The 26,912-nt window shown below is 39.4% G+C and overlaps 1 protein-coding gene across 3 annotated transcripts in view; it reads right to left on the reverse strand.

Moving 5' to 3' along the window:
* LOC112125929 (dystrophin-like) overlaps positions 1-26,912 on the reverse strand; it is a 1,989,526-nt gene that overhangs the window by 95,546 nt on the left and 1,867,068 nt on the right. For 2 of the 3 annotated variants that reach the window (XM_026648914.1, XM_026648910.1), the window contains exon 1: positions 6,777-6,908. The exons of the other annotated variant lie outside the window; for it this stretch is intronic. In XM_026648914.1, coding sequence (XP_026504699.1) covers positions 6,777-6,796 — 20 coding nt within the window. In that variant the 5' untranslated portion in view covers positions 6,797-6,908. Of the gene's footprint in view, positions 1-6,776; positions 6,909-26,912 lie in introns of those variants that run through there. 3 annotated transcript variants of the gene reach the window in all.

Below are 26,912 nucleotides of genomic sequence, written 5' to 3' on the forward strand. Positions count from 1 at the left end.
GGATTTGACCTGCTCTATTTTAAGTGTTCACTATTCAATTAGTGGATGAGAGGTCAGCTACAACTGCTGTCCTACATTCCATTTCAAATGGTTGTACCAAAAACCCATGTTAAATTCTATTGAATCAGCAGCCGCTTAAACTGCTTCTAAACCCAATGTGTTCTATCCCAAACATTGATTTTTTTTCTTTCCTGTTGTTGTTGCTGCAATTTCTGTTTCTTTGAATTCAAGCTGGAATTCCATCTCCTGCCCTAGGTCCATCGCAAATTTCAAGAGGCAGTGCCTTCGAAAAGCACAAAAAAACAACTAAAAAGGGATTTTGAAAGCCTGCAGAATACACAGTATGACCAGAATGCAAATTGGACATTCTCTGCATTGAATCAAGCAGCCGCTAGCTTTACAACAAAGTGTGATGCCAACAAGCATGTATCATGAGAGAAAACCACCAAACTAAAGTGTGAGTTAGTGCGTGTAACAATGATTTATGCCTCCTGAGGTTATATATTTTATGATTTTTTAAACTGGAAGATACTAAAATATGTGATCATATATAACATTATGATAGAAATCTGAAATTGAAAAGTCATTTGTTTATTCTCCTGCCAGTAGAGGACTGGTCACGTAGTCTCCAGATATATTAAAGGGAGGCTGCAAGAAAGTGAAAGGAAAAGTTTTGAAACTTGTGAGAGCCCAACTGTGACTAGCTCTTTCACAAGGTGCCCCAGGAAGGCTGATCACAACTGCAGTCCCTGCATTTGAGGAGCAAGGGGACTGCTCCTCTGCCTGCAGATTGGCACAAAAAGTATGGGAAGAAGGACAGGACCTGATCCAGAGCTCAGTGAAGTCAGTGCAGAAGCTCCCATCAACATCAATGGACTTAGGGTACGTCTCTACCCAGCCGCTAGTTCGGCAGCTGGCAATCGAACTTCTGGGTTCGACTTATCGCGTCTTGTCTGGACGCGATAAGTCGAACCCAGAAGTGCTCGCCGTCGACTGCGGTACTCCTGCTCGGCGAGAGGAGTACCACGGAGTCGACGACTGCGGTACTCCTGCTCGTCGAGAGGAGTACCGCGGAGTCGACAGGGGAGCCTGCCTGCTGCGTCTGGACCGAGGTAAGTTCGAACTAAGGTACTTCGAACTTCAGCTACGTTATTCATGTAGCTGAAGTTGCATACCTTAGTTCGATTTGGGGGGTTAGTGTAGACCAAGCCTTAGAGACAAAGCTTTGGAGAAGGCTGCTCCTTCCTGTTTACCAATGTGTGCTCTCTAGAACAATCTAACCTAAGAAGGGGCAAAATCTGTACTGGGATTCTTGTGAAACAATTAGAATGACATACCTTCTATTTGGTCTAGTTTCCTACTTAAAGGAGAGGGTTGGTTAGTTGGCACAAGTGAACCTTTTACTGACTGAACTCTACATTCAACATTCTTTGACGTGCTTCTTGTTTGTAATGATTTCCAAGCTTTGCAGTGAAGTCACAGCAAAGACCAATGTTGAGGGATCACAGACTATTACAATAGAAAAAAATAAGGCATAGAATGCACCAGAAGGATACAAGATTTTAAAGAAAACTATTCCTCATTGACCTCAGTCTCTCTCTTCCCTTTATAATGGTAGAGATTGTATACAGTGAAAGAGGGAGAAGGAGATGGGAACACCACAAAGGTCTTGCATTGCTCATTGACACCACAGCAGAGAGCAACAGTTGATGACTGCAAATACACAGGCTGAATTGAGATTGATTGTGGGTTTTGTTTTGCTTTTTAAAAGCATAAAATAAGAAACCCAGAATAAAAGTTGAAGAAAACCTATGGATCTGTCTCAGACTCATCAGATTTCCTGTATTCCCTACCACGGGTGACAGAGATAGGAAACATGGGGTGAGAATACAGCATTAGCTGCTTACAGTGAACTTGGATACAGCTAAACTGCATTTGCAAAGAAAATGAATAAGAGTTGAAAAATATTTTAGAGAATCAATATGTTAATTGCAATTTTGGCTATAAAAAGCCTCTGCTTACTAGGAAGTAGTTCTGGGGAGGAAAAAAGCCTCAGTGTAAAAGAACACCATTGAGAAACTACATGATTCAGGACTTTGGTAAATGGATACAGAACTAGGTTAAGTGACCAGAAGTTGTTACATCTGATGGCTGTTCAACATCTACATAACACTGTTTTGACCGCAACTGGTAACCTGTTGTGAATTCTTAGCACAGAAGTCAAGAATCACATAGGGATGTTTCCTCCAGATCAGGGTTGAGACATATATGTGGGGCAGTGTGAGGAATTTCTCTCTACTGCTGACCACTCTTCTTGTAACCAGAAATCCCTATTATACAAACAGCGATCATTCATAGATTCATAGATTCTTTCACGTCTCTTCATTTTCTACAATGCCATCTTCCATGTGGTGTTCGGGTGTTTGAATAGTGAGTGTGCCATTGATCAGTATGTCAAATCTCATAGAAATACTAGGAGAAAGTTCACCCACTGATTGCATCAGAGCTGTATTTCTCTTTTAAAATAAGCTACCTAATTTTCCAAGTGAAATGAGTTTGGTTGTCTCAGACTGCTCTGCAGAGCACTTTAGTCTCCAGTGCTGTCACCCTGGCACGATTCACAAGCACTGGTTTTATGCATTTTTGATAAACACTGCATAGTCATTTACACATTTTGTGCATACAAGTGCAAAAGGGCACAGCCTCTACTAGAAATTGGTTTTCTCCATTTATCCACAAGTGAACTACACAAAGCTAAAATCTGCAGGGCAAATGAACCCCCTCGTCTATTTGCCCTTTCATTGACCTCAATCCCACATTGAAGGAAATACCCCTTTCTATAGGGATGAATGTCAAGTCAGTATCCATGGTAGCTCATTTCTTTGCCTTCTCTTAAGCAAAGATTATCCACTGGGCTGAATGCTGTGTATCAGGTTTTTATTATATTCACAGGCAATTCAGCTGAGACTATCAAACTCATATCTTACAGGACAGTGAGAGCTGGACTCTAGAACTGGAGGTATCCCTCTCACTCTTGCATGAAAGTCAGTGTTTTAAGGAAACCCTGCATTCCAACTCTGTAAAGGTTGAGTGCCTGTGAAGAATAAGGGCAGATTTTGCTGGTACTTTACATGCAGAACACAAGAAGGCTGCAGCTTTTTCATTCTAACTAAAAAGCGTTGCCTCTTCCTGAACATTTTCAGCACAGAAAGTTATCAACAATTCCAAACACATGTACAGCTCAAGGAAAGGTTAGATTCCATCGAGACTATCCTTCATAAGCCTCTTTGCCATTTTCAAAGGCCATTTAATTGTAAGCTTTGGGGTTGGCTGTGGGAGAGGGTGTGTATGTGTGTATTGTGAACACCATCTGAAGTGAAATGCCAGCTCAGCAATTCTAGGCTGTCTCAAAGACACTTGGGAACACTACCATCTTTAACAGATCTGCTGAAAAATGTTTGCCATATTTCCTAACTCTGGTTAGGAACTAGACCCTATAAAGTCAGAGAAACATTACAGGTTCATGCCTCTCTAGCTTATCAAGATGCAAAAGGGGAAAGAAGAATAAAGATAGGCCTGGAAGAACAACAGATGATAGCAGCGCGATGGTGATTGGCACACTAAAATACATAGATAGTTCAGTGGGATAAAAGCACCATCTTTGTACATATGATGCGACTTATTAAATCAGTGGTTCTCAAACTATTGTACTGGTGACACCTTTCACATAGCAAGCCTCAGAGTGCGACTCCCCTTATCAATTAAAAACACTTGTTTATATATTTAACACCATTATAAATGCTGGAGGCAAAGTGGAGTTTGGGGTGGAGGCTGACAGCTCGTGACCCCCCATGTAATAACCTCCTGACCCCCTGTTTGAGAATCCCTGTATTAAATGAATTTGGTAGTCTCAACTCAGTCCTTACGGGATGGTGATAGATGAAAAAATTGCTTAATTTTTTTTTTTTAAATCAGGAGTAACACAACACTGGGATAGGAAAGATTTTTCTGAATAGGATTCAGGTGCATAGAGAACTTTGCAAAAACACTTTGCCATCCTATATCTGCATATAACCAACACAACTTCTCTATCATTGCCAAGAGTACAAAGATGAACCCCTGATTATTGTCAGAAGAGATGACAAAGCAGCATGATAAAAACTTGAACTGATGCGATGAATGATAAACTAAACTATCAGTTCTCTATTAAAATATGCCCAGTTTGAGTAAAAATAAATGGCTTTGCCCCCTTTTCAGCTTGTATTATCTTTGAAAAACAATGGCAGCAAAAGGGATAGAAAAAATTCTCCTTCATAAATCATCTTTAAACCTTTTTAAGTTGTTCTTGATTTTATTCATTCTGCCAGTTTTAAATTTCAAAGATTTGGTCTCCCATGTTTATTCATTGCTAAGCTTCACAGCAGAGAATTTGAGTATGGAACTGCACCCCACTCTACACTGTTACATTCCTCTTAATTTGTGACTACATTAAAGCAAATTCCACCAGCCTCCCACCATTCCCTTTACTTCAAAATGCACTATTAACCAGGTGTAAGGTGTGTGTGTGCAAGAGAAGAGAGAGAGAAGCAAATTCTGTCAGGTGGCAATAAAGAAACAGCAACACATATTAGCCAATAATTACAAAGTAAGTTATTTTATAGTGTGCTGCACTACAATATAATTTATATTGCCTTTCACCTTTTTGGTTTCAAGTAGAGCGCAAGATTCTTACAACAACTTTATGGCTGCTGTCAAAAAGCCAGAATAAATATGACAGAGTTGGGTTTTTTCTTTTGTAAAACTAACATTAAACCTTTAAAAATGCAACTTTAACTACTTGTTCTTTATTTAAAGAAGAGAGACTGTTGGCCACTCAAAATAAGACTACCTTGCAATCAGTTTCACTTATTGCTTAAAACATTGTGAACCTTTTTATATCTTTCATTACTTCCCAGAGGGAGGAAACTAATCGCTGTGAAAAAACTAAAACAGTGCTGTAAAAAGGTAGAATTCTCTTGTGATTTGCAAAGGATTACTGTTTGTCTTCAACTATAAATCTGGAGTCCATGGATCCACACAGTGATGATTTCTCTTTAATCCTGGGATCAATGTCTTAAAAAAAAAAAAAAAAAAAAAAAAAAAAATTTTTCCCAACATTATCAAAATACTGAAGAGAGGCACACATACATATTAAAAGTTTCTGCTAATATTGAAACTGAGCAGTAAGATGGGGCCACATATCAACTGCTTAGTATTTTATAGTAACTATTTTTTCTCCCTTTAGATGTTCAGCATTTTATTTTGTGCACTGTGTCATTGGCAAAGATTACCATTCAGTTGTTAAAGCTGGTGAGCCAGCCCCTCCAGCTGTTACTTGTCCATTGATCTATTTGCTTTTCAAAGCTTATCCCCTCCACTTCTGCCAAAGCAATTTCACTGCAGGGTCTTGTTGAATCCAGGATCAAACAATGATGACTGCAACCAATTCCTTAGTGGTAGAAGGTCTTTGACCTTCTATATAACTATGTTTCTTGTTTCCTCAGCTCAGTACTCCATAGGCATGTGCCTCTAAACCAGTTCTCAGCCAAATTTAAGCTTGCAATGAGAGCTGGAAAAATGAATATATCCCAGGAGAGGGCAGGTTTTGCAGTAACACACTTCAAAGGAGAGCCTCATATACTAACTACATCACAGAGACAAATTATGTTTCACACACACAGTATACAAAAAAAATACATATACAATATAAACTAGAGTAAAAACTATTACACTGAAACATTATTTCCAAACATACAATAACCTAGAACTACCACTCACCTAGGTGTCCATATTTTAAACATTCCTATGGAAGTTCATTCATGAACCAAGTTATAAAATGCACTGTATGCAGATGGATTAAATTGAGCTGTAAGAAAGCTAGGCGGGTATAACAACACAGTATAGTATTCCATTCAGCTGTAAAACATTAACAACAAGAAAAAGAAACGATACAAACTGTCATCCCGCTTTGGCTTCCCCCAAACCGTTTGATCATATCTCTAGCACATCCCTGACTTCCTGGCTTGGCTTTACGGTTTAACTGCTGGGGGTTCCCCCGGCCTTTTAGTATTATGTAGCTATGAGTTAAATATCTTGCATGTTCCAACTAGACCTATTTATCCTGAAACTTAGGGCACATAAATGAGAAAATGCAGTGAATTAAATGTCAGTTCAAATTCCCAGGAGAAATCAGGCAGAAAGTTGACCTTTCCTATGCTGAATGAAAGGTAGAAGAGCTTCCCTCTGCAGTCTTTAAACAAGGTTTTTAACAACATTACCCCTCTGTTCTACGTGCACATCTATGCTGCAGGGTTAAAGGCACGTCCACGAGCAAAGCTTCAGATCTTTAACATTCTTTTAGTGCAAAACGACAGGGATGGAGGGATGCCTGCGGCGTGGAGACTACTGAGCTACTAGCCCTCTGAAAATCAAAATCCTTAACCAACACCCTTACGGCGTGCCTGCCACAGACGGAACTCTCCAATCAGGGGAACTCCGCCGCCGGAGGGGAAAGAGTTAATCCTGCCATTCGCCACAACTACAAGCACCTGCAGCCGGAACGGGAGGAAACAGCTGGGACGGGGGCAGTCGCTTGGGGGCTCCCCCTGTGCCAAATCCCTGCCCAAGTTTCATTCACCTTTCCGGAGCTCGGCTCTCCCACGCACAGCGCGGCCACAAGTGCAAAATTTCAAGCCAAGGCTGGGGATGGGCTGGGAGAGGAGCTGCTCTGAACTCACCCTTTGAGTTGCTCCCTCATCGCTCGACGACTCCGAGAGAGAGAGGGGGACGGAGCGGAGTCCTAGGCTCAGCCGGGCTAACACACACGAAAGCGGCGGTGAATAGCACTGCGGTGGAACGAGCATTACTGGGCTAAGGGCATCAGGGGGAGGGAAGGCTGCAGGCTAGACAGGGTGGAGCTTCCAGCCTCTCCTCCTCCCTCCACCTATTGAACCTGCTATTGCTAAGTAAAGGACTCAAAGAAAGGGAACAGTTTGGGATGAAAGAGGAGGGAATTATTTAAGGTAGAACTAAGGAATGTGACCTGGGGTGTGCAGCGTGAGTCCCTAAAACTATCTGAACTGGATAGTTTCTTCAGTTTAAAGAACTGATCTCAGTACAAATTAATCTAATATCATTAGTTATTACTTTTACCGTTCAAGATTTCGGTACTGGTGGTGGGACAGGAGCGTGAAATTTACGAGGAATCCAAACTCTTAAACCCTGCACCTGAGCCAGGAAGGGAAAAAGTTCTCCGAATTTTAATTGCCAGTCATTGTCTTTAAAGCGATTAGGTATGTTGGCTGACTTAAGTAGGCTTTTATGCCCTTTTGTTTTTAAGGGGACAAGGCTCAGGAAATTGAAGAGCTGTAAAAACTTCATGCAGCTACGTCTTTTTAAGATAGAGGTTTTGTTGGTGGTGGTAAGGGACAAAATAGTCCCAAATCCAAAGTACCACCATAGTGGGTTTTTTTAAAAAGTGATATCACACCTCTGGGGTTTGATTAAAGGAAATTAACAGAGTCAGATTTCTAAAGATATTTAGGTGCCTACAGATGCAGATAAGTTAGTACCTACATACCTTTGAAGATTGGGCCCAGAGGGCAACACTGTAGAAATGGGATGGGTGCTGAAAGCCCTTGAACCAAACTATAAATCCTATAAAACTATAGCAGGTGAGTCTAATTCAGCCCACTGTCAATTTAATCTTTGGATTAGAGCAAGGATTGGCAACCTTTGGCACGCAGCCTATCAGGGTAAGCACCCTGGCGGGCCGGGCCGGTTTGTTTTCCTGCCGCGTCCGCAGGTTCTGCCGATTGTGGCTCCCACTGGCCACGGTTTGCTGCTCCAGGCCAATAGGGGCAGCAGGAAGGGGCGGCCAGCACATCCCTCAGCCCGTGCCACTTCCCGCAGCCCCCATTGGCCTGGAGCGGCGAACCGCGGCCAGTGGGAGCCACCATCGGCCGAACCTGCGGACGCAGCAGGTAAACAAACTGGCTGAGCCCGCCAGGGGGCTTACCCTGGCAGGCCGTGTGCCAAAGGTTGCCGATTCCCGGATTCGAGCATAGGTGCTGGAACTGCTGCCCCACTCCCTGGCTTGAAGTGGTTTCCATTATGTACAGGATTTATAATTTGGTTCAATGGCTTTCAGCACCGCCACTGTAAAAATTGTTCCAGCGCAATGGATCAGAAGTTCACAGTGAAATGCTCCATCTTGATTCACTGGAGGCCACTGCAATCTGTTCCCTTTTTTGCTTTTGCAAATGAGGTGCATCTCACAAGCTCCTGGAAGATTCCCGATTGTGCAAAATTTGGATTCCCCTGCTTTCATTAGGGAAAGTATATTTAGTATTTTATCATATCCGCAATTACATTTTAAAGTATGTGAACATAATAAACATATTAAAGTATATGTAGTACTTTATCACTGATTTATAACTACTGTCACGTGGATAAACCAGCTTCGAAGACTATAATAAAGACACAAAGACCAGGTACTTAGGAAATCATCTCTGGCAGCTTACTTGGGAATATCTATAATACCTATGGGGGAAGGCAGAGGTCTCTTGTCATTCTCTTCTATGCCTCCTTTTTTACATCTATATTTAAATTATCATCTCAAGCTTGAACTCGGATGTTTCCTCAGAACTTTATGAAGTGCTTAGAAGTCTTTACATTCTCCAACCCTACTAGTAAGGTGCTTAAGATGCATCACCTTGGAATATTCAGGGATTTTTAAAAAACATTGGATCTTTAACATTTGGAAGATAATGGTATGTAAAATTTGAAATGGGCTTTAGCATAGCTTTTGTGTTGCAGGTGCCATTCCTACCATTTACAATTCTAATTACTTTATTGGTGGGTGCAAGCAGGTAGTTAGACCTCTAAACTCCAGCCACAATGGAACCTTTTTTAAACATGCAATCTTTTAATCTTTGTTTTTATACATGTCACAAGCATTTCAAATCATGGGAGGTGAGAGTCTCTTCTCACACTAGTTTTATACCGGTTTAACTCTATTTACTATTATGGAGTTATTCTTTATTTGCAGTGGTGTGGTACTGAGTGAAGAATCAAGCCCTGGGATCCTTGTGATTATGTAGTTTTCTAGACCTTCAAAGACTATGCACGTTTGGTGTCCTCACACAGAGGGGATGTCTTTTAAATCAGTCAAAGAGCCCCTATTTCACACGGAGAGCAGGAGGACACATTTCTACAGGCAAGGAGAATTCATCTCACCCACAGCTCCACGTATATTCCAGTGACATCAGCACAGTTGCACAGATGTAAATAAGCACATAATGTGGTGTTTCCAGATGATGACTTCATTTTAAATCTCATGATTTTTAGTGTTTGCTTTAAGGATTCAGCTCCTGGAGTTATTTAATTAAAAAAAAAATGTCTAGCCCATGTGATTTTGGAGAAACACTTGAAAATATGAACCTTAAAGTCTCAAACACCAGAGTGCTAATACAGGATCAAAACTTATTATTTTTAAATCTCATGATGTTTAAGACATTGTCATGATTTTTGAGCACTTACGATTAGCAATACTGCCACATTGTGTGCTTTGGTAAATAGGATGAAGAATTTAATTATCTATACAGACATAAATTGCCACACATATCTTGATCCAAAGCCCACTGAAGTCAATGGCCTATTCCATTGAATTTAGTGGACTTTGAATGAGCCCAAAAGATGTATTAGATATATTAAATCAGAGATGAATGAGGTGGAACAAAGAAATAATGTTTTCACCCCTCAGCTCACAAGCATACAGACAACAATCCCACCCTCTCCCATCTTTATGTGGGTTTTAGGGAGATCTCTCTCTCATATTTAAACCTATTATAAACACAGTTTCTTTAAAAAAAAAGTGAAGTTCAGCATCTTCTTTGGGATAAACTTCACATTTCATTAAATGCACAGAACAGTCGCCTGTTTAATTCAAAAGAATTCAGAGTACCTTTAGCCTGAAGCCTACAGTTCTACATAAAAAGTAAGCAATACCTTCCTTTGTGAAGAAGTATGTGGCACTGACAGGGTTGGTACAATCTTTCCATTTTTACTATTTAGTGTCTCTTCAGCTCTCTGGTCCACCTTAACAGCAGCTTGATGCTGCCATTTATCACATTTTGTCTTCCTTTCCCATACCAGAGTGCCAAGTAATAGGAATTTAAAAACTACTCTGAAATTCTGATACTTTGCACAATCTTCTTTCTCCTTCAGTTACAAATAAAGCATTGTATTCAATTAGACTCTCAGCAGGTGAAAACCCCAATTAGTGAATCCATTCTGTTGGCTTTTTTTCTACCTTACACCCACACACCACACTGTTTTTTTTAAACAACATTAAAGGGGAATTCTGATTCATTTCTCAATTCAGAAGCAAATTAACCCTGTGATCCCCCACCAATCAAACTATTACCCACTGAATAACAAGTGAAAAACATAAAGGTTGAAAGATTAAGGTCTATTGACTATATAATTTGACTGCCGAAAAGAAATCCATTTATGTGGTTTTGATTGTTTTCTGCAAATCCATAAAAGCTTTTAGCTATTCTGATCTTCCTAAAAATTAGTTTTTCTTTTCATTGAAAATGAGCAATGGCAATACAATCCCAAACTGGTAAATGCACTGCCTCTGCATGAAGAAATTTTTAAAAAGTTATACTCATCTTGGGGTAATTAATTATAAAAATATTATATTTAATTTGTAGTTAAGACAATTACTATCTTTGGCCTTTTTCAAGTGAATAAAATCTGTATTTTATATTTATTTTTTAAATGTCATTTATTCATCGAAGGAAATTCTTCTCCATGTAGTGAATGAGAAATATATTTTTTATTTCAGTCTGAGGAGAGTTCTAATTATTTTCCCATAGTGATTTGGTTCAACAGGTTCTAAGAGTCAATTTATGCACTTAAGAATTTACACTGAGACTTCATCAGGACTGGGAAACTGATTGTTAGAAACCGGGGAATTATCATACTGGATCAGACCTATGGGCCATTTAGTCCAGTATCTTGTTTCTGACATTTACTAGCACTAGATGTTCCTAAAGAAGGTACAAGAAACCTCACAGCAGGCAGATGTGGGATAATCTGCCTCCAATAAAAATCTCATCCTACTTCCTAACAGTTAGAGATTTACTGTTCTGAATCACTTTTGAAAATTGATGATGAAAGAGTTTGAGGTTACATGGTTGTGCTGTTCAATATAAACAAGCATGCATTTTTTAAAATGGGTAATAGAATATGCTCCTTTGGTAAGCCTGTTTCTTTTCCTGTGGGGACAGGGTCATGATTTGTACAAATAACATAGTAAAATAATAATAAATATTATAGTTATATATTATACCTAGCTCTGAAATACTGCTTTTCATCTGTAGATCTTAATGTGCTTTCTCAAGAAGGGAAGTATCACTATTCCCATTTTACAGATGGGAAAAAATCTAAACACATATAGGTGATGTGATTTCCCTGAGGTCACCAGCAGGCTAGAAGCTAACTCATATCTCAAGAGTCTAAATCCAGTGCTCTCGCCACTAAATTAGAAACTTAAAGGAACTTTATTTTAATGCTGATGAAAGTAAAGACAGGACATTGTGTGAAGCACGTAGTTTTGTTTGCAAGTGTGGTTCTTCCATTTCTCAGTTAACTGAGTAGTGGATTAGCAAGGGCTTGCCTTGCATAAGAACACATTGTGGTGCACTCTTGTCAGGCTGGCTAATCCGTTATGCTATTTGAGCCTATTTTCTTTTAGTGTGTAAATAAATACTGAGAATCACTCTGGATGGCATCATAGCACACTCCTGGATCATCTAGGAGAGATGTGTGCCAAAGACCAATACCAGCATGATTTATCTATCCTTTTTTTCCTCTGGTCCCCTGCAGCTCTCTTCAGCATGATCTCTTTTCTGGATAATACATTACTTTTTGCTGTTTGCTTCACAGCCATTGAAAGTACAGTAAAATATTTTTAAATGTCATTAAGGGGAATCATTTCAGTATACTGGAGTAATTTCCCTCAACAATACCTTCTTCCTTTACTCAGATTAAAGGTAAAGTCCCAGTAAAACATTCATAAACATATACACCAGGGGACTCTAACCGTTATTTATATAGTAGATCAGTTAGGGCAGTGGCAGAATTCCATCCATAGGACCAGGTGAAAACCTGACATGCTTCTCATATATAGGTGGACATTGGTTCATGCCACAAAACCATAGCATATCTGACAAGTGGCATACACAAGGGTCGCGCTGTAATGATAAACTGAGATGCTCTTGGAAGAGCTGTGAGGGTTTTATTTTAACAAACACTTTTCTATATAGCTAATGAAAAGAAGCAACTGATTCCACTGAACAGAGCCAGGCACAGAGCAGGCATGTGCTGGCTAAAGCTTATTTTGCAATAAGAGTTACAATACAGGCAACAAACTAATGTGCAAAGCAGAGAGCACTGACGCTTTTGGCATACCAAGGCCTGAGTTTCTGATGAATGCACAACGACAATACACCCTCTAGAATTTTTCACAAAATCCCTTGGGTCTGTATTTGCTTCCACTGTTGTAGTAGATTAGCCTGACTAAAACTGAAATCCTAGTCACTCTTTAGGACACACAACATATCGCAGAGTCTTGGATGCAGCATGTGCTGTTGAACAAGAAGGCCTGATGGGGTCCTGTCATTTTAGAAACCTTTGATGCACACATGAATTTTGTCCTGTTGAAGTCTTGGGAAGCCTGAGTTGGAGAAGGGGAAAGCGTTCTGTAGCTGCAGCAACAATCCTGACAATTTACAGTGGCAGAGTGGTTGTTCACTCCATTTCCAGGGATGATACCTGAAACAGGAGCAAAACCTGCACTGTAGTTTTTGGAACTAATTAAAGCAAGTTCATCATTGGGGTAGCACACCCAGATGCCACAGGAATAAGGGACTGGTGACATAAGCATCAATAACTCTCCTACCCCTTCCAGACCATGAAAGAGGACAGTTGCAAAATATGGAACAATTCCTACCCTTGTGGGATAGAGATGAATGGAAACAGCAATAGTCACAACAGTGGAGAGGTCAAGGAAGTAAAATGCTGACAAAACATTGGATAAAATAAAAGCATTTAAAAAACTGAAGGAACATTATTGCGATTATTTGAAAAGCAAAAACAACACACAAACAAAACAAATCTCTAATAAGCAAAATTACATGCTAATATTTGCAATCTATGAATCAGAGGTGAAAAATAATAATTATGCCATAGTAAATTCTTGGTTTGAGGAATTTGTGTTAGCAAAATTAATGGTTATCCCTTCATTGACTTAGATTGAGAAATAAATGGAGCCTAATAAGGATAAATTAAACAACAACAAAACAAGCAAGCTACACTCCTTACTTTTCTCTGCATGCCCAGTTAGAAATAAATAACTGTTTTCCCTGCTGAGAGATTAAAATGAACAGCACTTTACAATCTCTCTTGCTCACTCATTCTCTCTTTTCACTCCACAATCTCTCCTCCTATGCACATAGTTATTTTTTTTTTGTACACAAAAGCTGACTTCCCAAATCATTAACCTCTCTACTGTCTCCTATCAGTGTACTAATCTCCTCTAAAGCTAGGAACTCTGCATCTGGCATTCCGACTTCACTCAGTGCCCAGGGAATTTGATTCTGGCTACTGATCATTATGCAGGCTTGGGAAAGCATGCCACTAACAAGCAGCCCTCTGTTCAAAAGGCTTCCAAAGCTCTTAAGGAGGAAGCATTTCTTTCCTTCCTTTTATCTAATTTATTTCTCTTTTGCAATCAATAAAAAATATATTTGACCCTGTCTGTAGCATACATTTATTTCTGAATAAAACCATACAAACAAAAAATGGTTTTTGACAGTTACTGAAGACATTTTCCAAAAATGTCTCATGCAAATAGTGTACTGAAGAGAAAATATTCTGTATGGATAAAGCCACTTAGATTAAGATGAAACTTTGCATGCTGGGAGCTAGAGACGGCAAGGCTCCACCTATGTATTAAAGATGGCAGCTTGCTGTCCTCAATAAGTTCACTGAGTGTGCAAAGTTTGGGCAACTATGAATGAATGCATGCATTTTTGTGTAAGTCGTCTCTTAAAGAGTGTTGTCTTGTGCATCTTTGTAACTTTTGTTACCTTGAAGTACAGTTCTGCTCTGAAAAATGGCATCATGGAATTCTATATTTATTGCCTTTCAGTGGCTCCTTTTGTATTTATATATCTATGTATGGCCCCCATGATGATACCTGTTACAGCAGCTTGCAATTAATTGAGGAAATTATCCTTGCAATACCACATGAGGTAGGGAAGTATTTTAATCCTCATTTAAAATATGGGGAAATGAAGCACACAGAGAGAGTAAGTTATTTGTTTAAGGTCTCATGGTGAATCTAGAGCTGATCCCAGATTTCCTGAGTTGCAGCCCAGTGCCTTAACTTTAAACCATCCTCTTCTCCCCATATTTTTCTTTCACTGTAGTCTGAAGTTTCTTACATGATGTCCCCAAGCTTGAAAGAGTCTCCGCTTTCCTTTTTTCAACTGAGTACTCTGACTTAATTCAAAGCCCTCTTCAAAACACACTGCTTCTGGAAAATATTTAAACAATAGTCCACCAGTGAAAGGAAAACAACAAAATCTATATTAAAAAAAACTTTGAAATTGGATGTCTGCACTGTACTCCGTCTTGTTTAGTTTATAATGCCTAGGCTTACTACATGGGTTCTGTCTTCTCCTTAGAGCTGTATGGTGCTGAGCACCTTGAGTGTTGAACAAATAATTAATAGGAATTAGCAGTTTACAGTGCTTCTTTCACCTGCCTCCAGATTCAATAGTCTTTTCCTTATCTTATACCACATTATATTTTTTCTCCTTCCTGAAAAAGAGTGAAATTTTTAATATTATTAGAAACTTCACAACTTTGGGAGCAAAGTTACATCTGGAAAAAAAAGGTGAAAAAATTGAGGACCATGTACAGTGGTAGGCCCTGCAGGTTTGACTAGACGGCAATGTAAGCCCATGCTCAAGCCGGGACTCAAGCCTAACCCCCTTGCATCTACATTGCAATTGTGCTACACCAGCGCTTGGACCCAGAGTCCCAGGACCCTGCAGGGCTGGCGGTCCGAGCTCAAGTTAAGACGGGATCCAGGGTCTGAGCCCTGTTGCTTTGCAGTGTAAACGCAGCCACGCTCGACTTGGGTCCTGGGAGTCAGCTGGAAGTATTCCACAATTCCATGGGACAACTTCCTAGTCCTCTCTATCCCAACAAGCTGCAATCCACTCTATTGAAAAGGGAAGCCATGATCCCCCCTTTGCAAATGGCAACAGCTCAGTGTTAACCCATTCTCTTCTGGTCACTGATCTGCAAGCACACTACCAGAGAGCCTCCTAGGTCTGCAATGGAGAGCGAACCGATCAAGCCTTTTGCAAAGCGAGGGGCTTCCTGGTAACATGCAGGGCAGGCAGTAACATTTTCCCACAGTGCACCCCGGTCCTAGGACTAGAGGAGCCACATTTTGAGAGGGGAGGGGAGGAGCTAGGGACTCTGGGTTATGGTTACTTTGACTTGGGTCTGCGCACTGCAATGTGGACACCAGAGCCCTACGTTTGAGCATGGGTTAGAAAAGTCTTAACATAGGATTAAAATACAATATAGACGCTCAAGCTCAGGGTTCCCTAGCCCAGGTTGGCTGACCCGAATCCCACTAACTCTGGGCTTACATTGTAGCACAGACATACCCTGAAAGAGACAAGGACCTTCATTCACTGAAGGCAAAGGACTTACACAAGGATGAATTTGACCCAGGGAGCTGTGGGATAAAAGTCTTTAATCAGGATCTGTGAAATTTCTCTCCTTTGCCATTTTGTAAATTTTGGTGATTCTGTACTCTTAACTCGTTCAAAAGAACTTAGAAAGTGATAGCAAAATATACTGTGGTTGCTAAAATCCAGAAGAAAATGTTATGAAGCAATGCCTAAATGACTTCTCATTACCTTAGTTAGTTAACAGAATTGAATAGTCATAAATATATATTTGCAATGTTTAAGAAGTTTTGATTCAACCAAATACATCTTAAAACACAATACATCTCAATAAACTTTACTTTCAGTTAACAGCATAAATCAATGCAACTCTCTAACTTTCCACTGAAGGTCAAGTTGCATCTCACTAGAGGTGCAAGGCAAGGCAAGGTGAAGATCTTCTTTCACATCTCTCGGTCAACTTAGCACTGGAAAAACTAGTGATGAAAATTGGAGCATGCCTCATTCATATATATCAAAGTAGGACTCTTAGCATATAAGACCTCGATGTAAATGGATGACATTTTAATGACTACTAGAAATCTACCAGAATCTATCCTTAAATTTCTAGAACTGTTGACACCATTGGTGGCTTTGCAGACTATAAAATCTGCCAAGGATCAAAATATGTTCTTTTCCACACTGAACACTCCCCTTGAAATAATCAAACAGATCAAAAACTTGTTCTTGACCTTTAAAAGCTCTCTTCCATGAATGCCAGTTCAATCTTAAAATAAACTCCACAGACCTAAAATCCTATGGATCCATAAAGATGTTCTTTATGGGCCACAATATCTCCCCTATTTCTGTTGTTCCCCTTGAGCACATCACTGGACATTTCAGCTCAGGTTTTTTTTCAGCTTTATCTAACTTGGTAAACAGTCAAGTCTTCAACACAAAATACTTATGCCAGGGCTAAACAGAGGTTTGAATGTAGCAGCTATTCATCTTTATAATCTTTTTTACCATGCCAGATGGTATACAAATGTTCAGAGTAATTATCCCTCTATTTATCAATCACAAGAAATATCATTGCTCCATATTGCTGTCTTTCTAAGTTACCCACTCCTCAAAAGAAAAAAAAAATGTTTATTTCACAGCATCCCACTTTGGGATAAGAATTTTTTTTACACTGGCAAACTTAACCTAACAAACACTGGGTATCTCATAACATCTATTGTATAGGAGAAATGCTCACAGCAAATAAACTGAGCTTTCCCAAAGTGAAAAAAGAAATATCAATTAGACTCGTACCTCCTGTTTTAGCAAATCTTACAGCAATTCCTATCCTCAATCCTAAAACACAAAGAAATCCACTTGTCACATTTAGAAGATATGGGACTGGATGATCAACTGGTTTAAATCATCATGGTTCCACTGGTGTCAATGGTGCTACTCCCATTTAGATCAGATAAGGATCTGACTCATCTTTGGAACCAAACTTCATTTTGCAGGCAGTTACCACAAATTCATTCAATATCATTATACTAATCTGCATCAGTCCAAAGGAAACGCAGGGAAGACACTAAGCTTACCTGGCCCAATAAAATTTGGGTTCAAACACGTGGCACATAATTATCTTTCTATTGTATTAATGACATTTGCTTATGTGCATCACATTCTTTGTCAATCTACTACTGCATCTCAAGACTGTATTTTTGTTTGTTTACAATAGTTTTGTTACTGCACTTGTACTTATTCTTTCCCTAAAAATATGTGATCATTATTTTCCAAATTACAGTCCCTGCACCCAAGAATATAAAATGTAAGACATTTTCTACTTGTTCTAATTGTTTTTAAAGTTATGTATTGGAGAAATTAATTTATCAGGGAAAAATATTTTGCAACGATTTACTTAATTGGGACAGGAGTTTTGCCTGAGTAGATTGAACAGGGGATAAAGGACTGGACCCTGAATAGTCAACTGGCTCTAGCAATCAATATATTTAATATCTCAATCAAAACTCTTCAGAGAATTTATTTTTAGTAGTTTCTCAAACTAATTATTTATGCAGTCGCATTAGAACACTGACAATTTAGGAGCTGGAAGAAGTGAAATATATTTCTTGTTTGTGGAGCTTGCTACCTTGATTGATAATCTTCCAATATCCAGAACTGAATATGATAGTGTTTGAAATTCTATGCCATATTATTTTTCTGACAATTTGTTTAGTAAACATTACTTTTAAATGTAGTTAACATTTATTCTAAAACATTTTAAGAGGACCAAATACAATAAAAACAATCATTTGGTGATGATGGTGCACTCGGCTGTGTCACAGATGGAGAAAGTAATTGTGTTTGATAGCTATTTCCATGTTAATGTTGTACATTAAAGTATTAAAAAATGTGCCAGTAATTTGGAGAAAACAAATAAGGGCAATTCAACTAAATCTATATGGATGCTATTTAATACCATAATATAGTTTACAGAATGGCTAAAGGAGGTCTGCTTTCAAAACTGACTTCTGTAGTGGCTGTTTATCTGTCACATAAGAAAGTCAGTGGTTTTGCACCAGAGCAAAAACAAACAAACAAACAAAAACAAAAACACAAAAACCATAACCTCCCTCCCAAATCACCTCTTTGTAAGGGCCTTTTTGTTCAATTATATACTATCAAGTTAAAGAAACTAAAAGTGAAGAAGAGCACCTTTCCCTTCCATCCCAAAATACATGTAGTTCTCATGAAAGGTGCAGGATTAGGAGTCTTGGAGGTGACTAAAGTTGGACTTTACCCACAGAACAGGTACAGAACAGTCCGCGGTAGCGTTAGCTTCCCCACATTGCCTCAGGGTGCCTCATCCTAATCTGGAACGAGAGGCTAATTTAGGCCCCATTCAGAAAAGCACTTAAGTACGTTCTTAAATCCATTCCTATTCAGCAAAGCATTTGCTCATGTGCTTAAATCCCATTGACATCAATAAGACAAGGTGGGTGACGTAATATCTTCTATTGAGCCAACTTCTGTTGGCGAGAGAGACAAGTTTTCAAGCATACACAGAGCTCTTCTTTAGGCCTGGGAAACGTAGAGTACATTACCTCACCCACCTCGTCTCTCTAATATCCTGTGACCAACATGGCTACAACAACACTGCATATTGACATCAATGGCATTTAAGCATGTGTTGAAGTGTTTTGCTGAGTTGGGACTTAATCTCCTTGTACCGTGCCCAGCAACCCTTGAACTTTCTGGCAGTCCTATCAAGAGAAGTAGCAACTGATGACAATTGTGATTTTTTTCTGAGACGTGGAAACCTGTCCAGTAAGGAGCTGGATTGAGATCACAAACTCATATCACATAGCCAATGAAGAGCATTTGGATCATAATTTTTTTTTGGCCATTACTACCCTGGTCTGGCTGTGAAACAACCACCTTGGATTGAAGTAGGGTGACCAGACAGCAAGTGTGAAAAATCGGAACAGGGGATGGGGGGTAATAGGCACCTATATAAGAAAAAGACCCCAAAACCTATAAAATCGGGACATCTGGTCACCCTAGATTGAAGGCTCTGTATCAAGCCCCTCAGCTATCCAGTTCAGCAAGAAAAATACATTTAAACCAATCTTTCCCCTACAAACTCCTTTCTCATATAGGTGATTGGGCCTGATTCTCCTTTCATTTACACCAGGGTGAAATAAGGCTAACTTCACTGAAGTCAATGGAATTTCACTAGTGTAAAACTAACAGTAATGTAGTGTAAAATACATGAGAGTAGAATCAAAATTTAAAGAGCCCTTAACCATCTTTTTATTGGCAAAAGAAGTTCTTGACCTTTTATTGTTTTAAGCACACTAAAGCACCAGAACTCAGTGTTCAATAATCAATCATTCTATCCCAAAGTAATGACTCTGGCTCCTTATGCACTCCAAAGAAAAAGTTTAGACATATTTAAAAATCACAGTGGCTCTTGCAATGATGGGAAGGGGGGAAAGTTGTGGGTAAACAGCATAATAAACACCATCCAACTGTCTACTGGTAGGTGTGCTGAAATAAATAAATGATCAAAAATCATCTAATTAAAAACAAAACAAAACAGGAAGATCAGGATGAGTGTTTGAAAAACAAATCAATCTCAGTAAAACAAGAAATATGAAAACAGCCAGGTGATTAAAATGCAGAAACTTATTTATTATACATTAGTTAGATCAAAGCTTCTCAATAATAACAAGACATTGGTCTAAGGTTGCCACCTGTCCGTTTTCACTTGCACCTGGAATCTGCCAGGAGAAGCCATTTAAAAGGTTGTCAATCCAAATTTCACTTGTGAAAAGTTTTTGTTAAAATGTGAAATTTTTCTCTTGTGTTTCACTTATCATTCACCAGTGAAACTGCCACTGTCTCAGCAAAAATTAGACTGTGGATCCCTGAGGTGGGCTTCCAAAAGAGAAGATTAAAGGTAAATCCCACTTGCTGAAGATACAATGACAATATGGGCGGTATAAGAACCTGAAGAGAAAAGAATAGCAGGCACTAGATTGGGTATATTTTGGGGCTTTGCTTTTGGGATCAAACACATTTAGGTTTGCAATAGGCAGAGCTAAGGGTGATGGTGGGGATAAACAGATGATAAGTATCATGCCAGGGAGAGTGTGTCCAGGAGAACAAAAAAATCCATTGCTTGGTTTTATAGTTGGGGCAGAGGTTTATGTTCAGGAAAACAGTAGGAGGCATGGCTATATATCTAACATCTTCGGTTAGCAGATTTTTCCAAAAAGAGAAAAAAATAGGAAAATAATATGTATATATACAAATGTGTGTTTTGGGGATGATTTAGTAAAAGGAAAACTGAAGGGAGAAAGAGAAATTTGTATACTGCAACTAAGCAAGCCTCTTAGATTAGATTGTCTCTCAGTCTTTCTGAACCAATGAACCTGCTGCACATCTCACGATACAGACAAATACAGACTGGGACATGATAGCGTCAGTGCAACAGTCAGAGGCTCTGAAGGCTTGTATATACAAACTGAGTTTGTGGCAAGCTAGGGTGCAAAACTATTTCACACTAACAAGCTTGCCAGTTAACTTTCCACACTGTTCCTTGTCTGTGGCAGTCACTGAGCAGGTCTGGTCACAGCTTCTCCCCACCCTACTCTCCAGTTTGTGCATCTTTAGCATGCACTTCACTGTTTTTAACTCTCTCCCTGGTCCCAGCATTGTATGCCGTAGACGTGCACCACCCGTGTCAGCTCCCCAGCACACAAACTTGATGCACACTTAGTGTCCATGTGGCCCGTGCTGCCTAGGCTAAAAGTTCTGTAGTGAAATTTGACCTACCCTGCTTCAAAATGGGAGTAAAGTAAAGCACACTAAGGAACTTTTAGTGCGTAGCATCAGGGTTCACACTGACACTTAGTGTGCGACAGGCTAGCGCAAGGTAAATTTACACCCCAGAGTGCTGTGAACTAATTGTTCATTCACACAAGCCCTAAGGCTCCTATGACTTTAAATGAATATTTGAAGGAGACACACTCATACACAAGCTGAGAGAAGAAAAAGGAGAATTAGCTGAGGTGCTCCCAAGTGATCTCTTCTATATTAGAAAAAAAGAGGGAAAAAAGGTTAATTTGGTTTAATATTGCCTTATTGGATAAAGGCATAAAAGCTGCCTAGTATTGAAGAGTGTGGACCCCAAAGAGGAAGGGGAATTTTTTGGAAGTGTGTACATGTGTTAGTATGAAATTGAGCAAAATGTATTTAGAATTACACTGTGGAATTATCTCCCAGGGGAGTGGTTGGAGTCCCAAATTTTAAATAATTTAAAACCGGACTGATCAAAGTACAAGAGTACAACATGTAGCACACCCTGCAATGGCCGGGTAAAGGATATGGTCTGAAAGAGCTTTTCCTCTGCTTATTTCTGGAATGGTGTACAAATCTATAAAAGCAAAGCTGTACAAAGGGTTTTGCACTTGGCTTGCTCTAGGGACTACAAATAGAGACTCATGTTTTGCCAACAGCAAATGCTTACTCGACATGCTTTTGGCACTAATATGAAAAACCATGGTAGGGAAGAGAAGACAGTGAGTGCCAGACTCTCATCTCATTTACACTGCTGTAAATCAGGAGTAACTTCACTGAAGTCAATGGGGGCAGATTCCTCAGGCCAGACAAGCAGCTTATGGAACAAGAACTACAACCTTCTACTCTCCTGACCCTGGGATTCACTGGGGACTGAACTGGTCCTGGTGTAACTCAGAGAAGCCCAGAGACTGCTCCACCAGCCTGAGATTATTGGAATATGCTCCACTCTGGCCATTTACACTGATGCAATCCACAAAAACACCTGGCGTGGGGGCATGTGGGGGTGAGTCACATACAGCCAGATTTACATCAGGGAAATCTCTAGCTGCCCTGATCCCTTTTGTGTCACTGCAGTTAAATTTGTGTAAAACCATTAAGAAAGGAGAATCAGGCTCTCAGGCTTCAACACTAGATGAGTTTACAGTGAGACAAGGAAGGTCACAGGTGTAGGTATGAAACACCACCTGTATTATCCTTGCTTCCCTATGGAATCTAGTGTTGGTGTACCAGGACGCAAACTGTGTGTTGCTTAATAAAAACTTAGAAAGAAACCTCAGCAGTGGTAATATAGTTGTGAAGCATTTCAAATTGTTTTGACTGAGCCACCCTGGTAATAAAAAAAGGAAATTAAGTTTGAGATAGTAACTTCAGTTAACGGGCAGTAATTTAAAAAATAAATAAAGCTGAATGCAATTATGGTCAGAAAAACAACCTCTTGGTGTTTCACATCTACCTCTCCATCCAAAACTTATGTCAAATAGATCAGTTCTTAAGTCAAAATCCTTTTTTTAAACTACCAGTGTCACAAGTTTAACTCAGTTTTTGAAAATTGTGCTGAGATTTTTCAGCTTCATAAATCATCACCAATAAAAAATAAAGTTTTTGGGATCAGAATTTTGCCTGTAATTTTGATGATGATGCCTAAAGGAGACTAAAGTACAGGAATACAACTTGCTGTTTTGCAACTACATCCTATTAACCAATGGTCTCAGTGGTAGGAACCTGTTTTTGTGGGTATTAGTTGGAAGGCATCAGGTATGGACAGCATGAGCCATACTGTGACAGATACATCAATTCCCTGCAATATCTTTGGGAAATCTTGTTAAATTAAGTTTAAATAGCTTTGGAGTCCATCGTAATATAAATATAAAGTTTATGTATTAGTATGGATATGTAACTTCTCTAGGGGGGAGACATGGCCTGCGTAAACCCTGGGAACTGCTATGAGCTTTAAAGGACTATTTTATACAACGTGCCAGAAAAGAAGGAGCTTTTGGGATGAACATTAAGTGGGTTTCCTAAGAAATACCTGACCCAACCTTTTGAAGGTATACCCTGAGGAGAGAACCTATTTTCTGCTGATTACCTATTTCTGGAATCCAAAGATCAAAGGCCCCAGCTGTATAAAGAAGAGACTCTGAGACTCATGGGGATGCTTGTTCTGCACTAATAACTGTTGTGAACTTGTAACCGCAAAAAACCCCTTGGTGGCGTTTGAAGGACGGATCACCTGCCAGAGCCCTTGTTGGATTTGAGGGGTGATCTCCGGTAATCTCATTAGCATGGGTGTAAATTCTTTTATTGTTCTAATGTTTTAGCTGTAGTGCTTTTACCTTAAGAATAAAGGTGCTTGCTTAGAAGGAACAACGTGGTAACTTATATCTGTGGGCAATTACACATGTATAGCCTCTGAGGAGAAATCAAAGTGCAGATCCAGGCTGTTTTCACCATCTGGCTTGCTGGGGAACTCTCAGGGTAGGCAGGGAACTGTGCAGCCTGGAAGATGTCTGATCAGGAAGAGAGAGACACAGGTCTCGGCCCAAGAGAGGTGATGGCTCTGTAAGTCAGCGATACTTCCAAAATGGAAATGCCACTTTTTGAATTTGATAACTTTAAGTCTCAGCACTGAAAAGAACTATGAAAGATATTCAGATTTAGGGCGAGGCTTAATTTTATAGGACAGTAAGCATTAAACGGTTTAATTTTCATGAGCCCTGAGTTATGGCTTCAGTGAAGGTTATTCTGTTATTAAAACACTTCATTGCACTAATGAATGTATCTGGGTAGATCAACTGAGAAAATACTGCAAAGTATCATGTTTCAGCAAGGGACAAGGGAATATGAAGGAGAAGAAAAGAACAGTTTTCAATGTTTAGAAAACACCTGACAAGGAATAAAAAGGGAAACAAGTCAACTGAGCTGAGAAATTAACCTGATCTAGCAAAAAGGTGCTTGTGTAAAAGAAGAAAAATAAATGGTTGAACAAATGTGAGCACATGAAGAAGTTTCAGAACCTCAATCAATAGCCACACCACCCTCTCCTGCTTCATAACATGCCAGGTGCTGAATAAAAAATGCTCTTACAATTGCTCTACTTTGGGCAACATTCTTGAATAGCAATTTTTCCTAAGTTACATATCCAACAATATCATTTCTCATATTCTTCCAACTATACAAGTTTTGTGGGTGGAAAAAAATAATTAGCATGAGTGGGAGAGCAGGTACTCACAAGACAATCTTTGCATTAAAATAAAAAAAAAGACTATGAAAATGTTTAAGAACCCCTGATTTAATGTATTTTGCCCCCCCCCTTGAAAAACAACCAGTTTTTAGTAGTTAAAGTATCTCTTATGCAAAAATTTGCAAAGTAGGATATTATAGGAGGGTGGAAGGTAACGGGTGACTGCTCCTGTGGAAAACTAAAGCAGAGACTGAGAAAATAGGATTGAAAAAACATTGTTATCTTTGTTATTACTTCTGATCAGACACACATATTACATTAGAATAACAATTTTGTGTAATTTCCCTCCCGAAAAATGACTTGGCATCTGTGGGCCAAACTGTACTCCTGCTGTAGTGGCTGAGTGCATTTTGCTTGAACAAGGCAGGTGCAGGCAGAATGCCTCAGGGAGCACTGAGGGGATATGCTGTTTATTATGTAGTATTCTTCTAGAAGGTGCAGAATGTGCTCCCCCAGCTACCAAATGCTAGCAGGGAAGCAAGGCCTGCCCCCAGCCCAGTTGATCATACGCTCTTTGGACTGCCAGACACAATAGCCTGCAGCAGCCTTCTTTCCCACTCAAGGGCATCTGAGTATCAGCATTCTGCTTGGGTCCTCTTTAGGTGTGAAATACATCAGGGGAGATCCTGCCTGCCTTATCTCCCTTTCTTATTCATGCAAGACAAGCCAGGACTGAATGCAATGTCTCACTAGCTTTTAATTTATGTGCTTGTATTGCTATTTGTCAAAAAAATGGAATTTAAACATCTTATTTTAAAAAGCCCAAACTGAGCTTGGTATACACGCACAATAGACCCCACTTGATGGGATACAAAGATCCTTCTGTTTGATCAGGTACAATTTCTTAAGACTCAACAGAATCCTTTACTGAGTATGGATTCTCCGGCACCCAGTGAGAGACTTCATACAAAACCGTATTGGTGAGCAGCAGGCTGGCAATGAATAAATACTGCTCAGGAGGTTAGACATGCACAGCTGTAGAGATCATGAAATGTAGCTTGTGTAGGGGGAAAAAACTCCCACCATAAATCTCAGAAACCCTGGAACAGCCATATTCAGCTACATAGAGTTATTTTACCTGAAATAAGTGTTTTGTAGGCTTTTCCACTTACAAATTAATATATATATATTTGGAAACAAAAGCACAACAAAACATTTCCTGTTGCCCTGAATGCTAATGATGGGAGACTGTTGCTATGGTGATGCTAATTTTAACACTGTTGCCTGTGGACTTCATATGAACTGCCCGTTTTAACTTCTGCAAATGTCATTTACGAAATGAAAACCCATTAATGACTGGCGAGGGCACAATGTTCCACTTTAATTAGAATAATAAGGAATGCTGATGCACAAAGTACAGGTTTGTGAATTGCTACAAAGCCCACACTGTCAAAATTAATTACCACTGATGAGGATTTTGTTCTAATATTTTTTGGAAGGAAGCTTTAGAATAGCACAGTGGTAGCTTGACTTGGAAATGAAAGAATTCCCTCCTTTTTAATATCAAGGTAGAACAGAATGATTTCCAGCACAGATAATATAAGAAACTGCTGTGAAACACATGACAGAAGGTTAAAGTTATGAGTGAGCCGCTGCTAACTCAGAACTTTGGTACATTTACCATTCAGTAATGGTAAAATGTAAGTTCAGATGTTGCCAAGAAAAATAAAATCCCTTTAAAGGAGGAACTCCTCTGAAAAGCAGATATTTAGAGTTTGACAAATAGTACTTGTGTTCTTTGTAGCACTGTGCTGGCAAACTGCTGGGAACTAATGAATGGATGGCTGCTGGGATGCAATTCTGATTTTGGTTGGTGGGAATGTTACTTGACTTGTTAATTATCTACAAGAACCAGGCTGAGTAGATGAAGTGCAAAACAACAGCAGTTTGATAAGGTGAAAAAAATGTTTTCCCTTTTTTGTATCATGCACCATGCTATGACAAAGGCTGAGCATACATGGTGAGGAAAAAATCTTTCCCTACCCATTTATTTTTGAAGGAATTTCTAACACGCACTATGTACTATGTAGATATAGTATTTCAGTATTACATGCAATATAGAAAAATAGTTTACTAAAACAGATGGCATCATTGGCAGCTGCTGGGAGTATACTGTAACACATGAATTATTAAAAAGAACAGGAGTACTTGTGGCACCTTAGAGACTAACAAATTTATTAGAGCATAAGTTTTCGTGGGCTACAACCCACTTCTTCGGATGCATATAGAGTGAAACATTGAGGAGATATATATACACACATACAGAGAGCATGAACAGGTGGGAGTTGTCTTACCAACTCTGAGAGGCCAATTAAGTAAGAGAAAAAAAAATTTTGAAGTGATAATCAAGATAGCCCAGTACAGACAGTTTGATAAGAAGCAAGTGTGAGAGTACTTACAAGGGGAGATAGATTCAATGTTTGTAATGGCTCAGCCATTCCCAATCCCTATTTAACCCTGAGTTGATTGTGTCTAGTTTGCATATCAATTCCAGCTCAGCAGTCTCT

This window comes from Terrapene carolina, unplaced genomic scaffold (assembly GCF_002925995.2).
Source record: "Terrapene carolina triunguis isolate 2854851 unplaced genomic scaffold, T_m_triunguis-2.0 Scaffold22, whole genome shotgun sequence".
In the NCBI taxonomy this organism is placed as follows: Eukaryota; Metazoa; Chordata; order Testudines; family Emydidae; genus Terrapene; species Terrapene triunguis.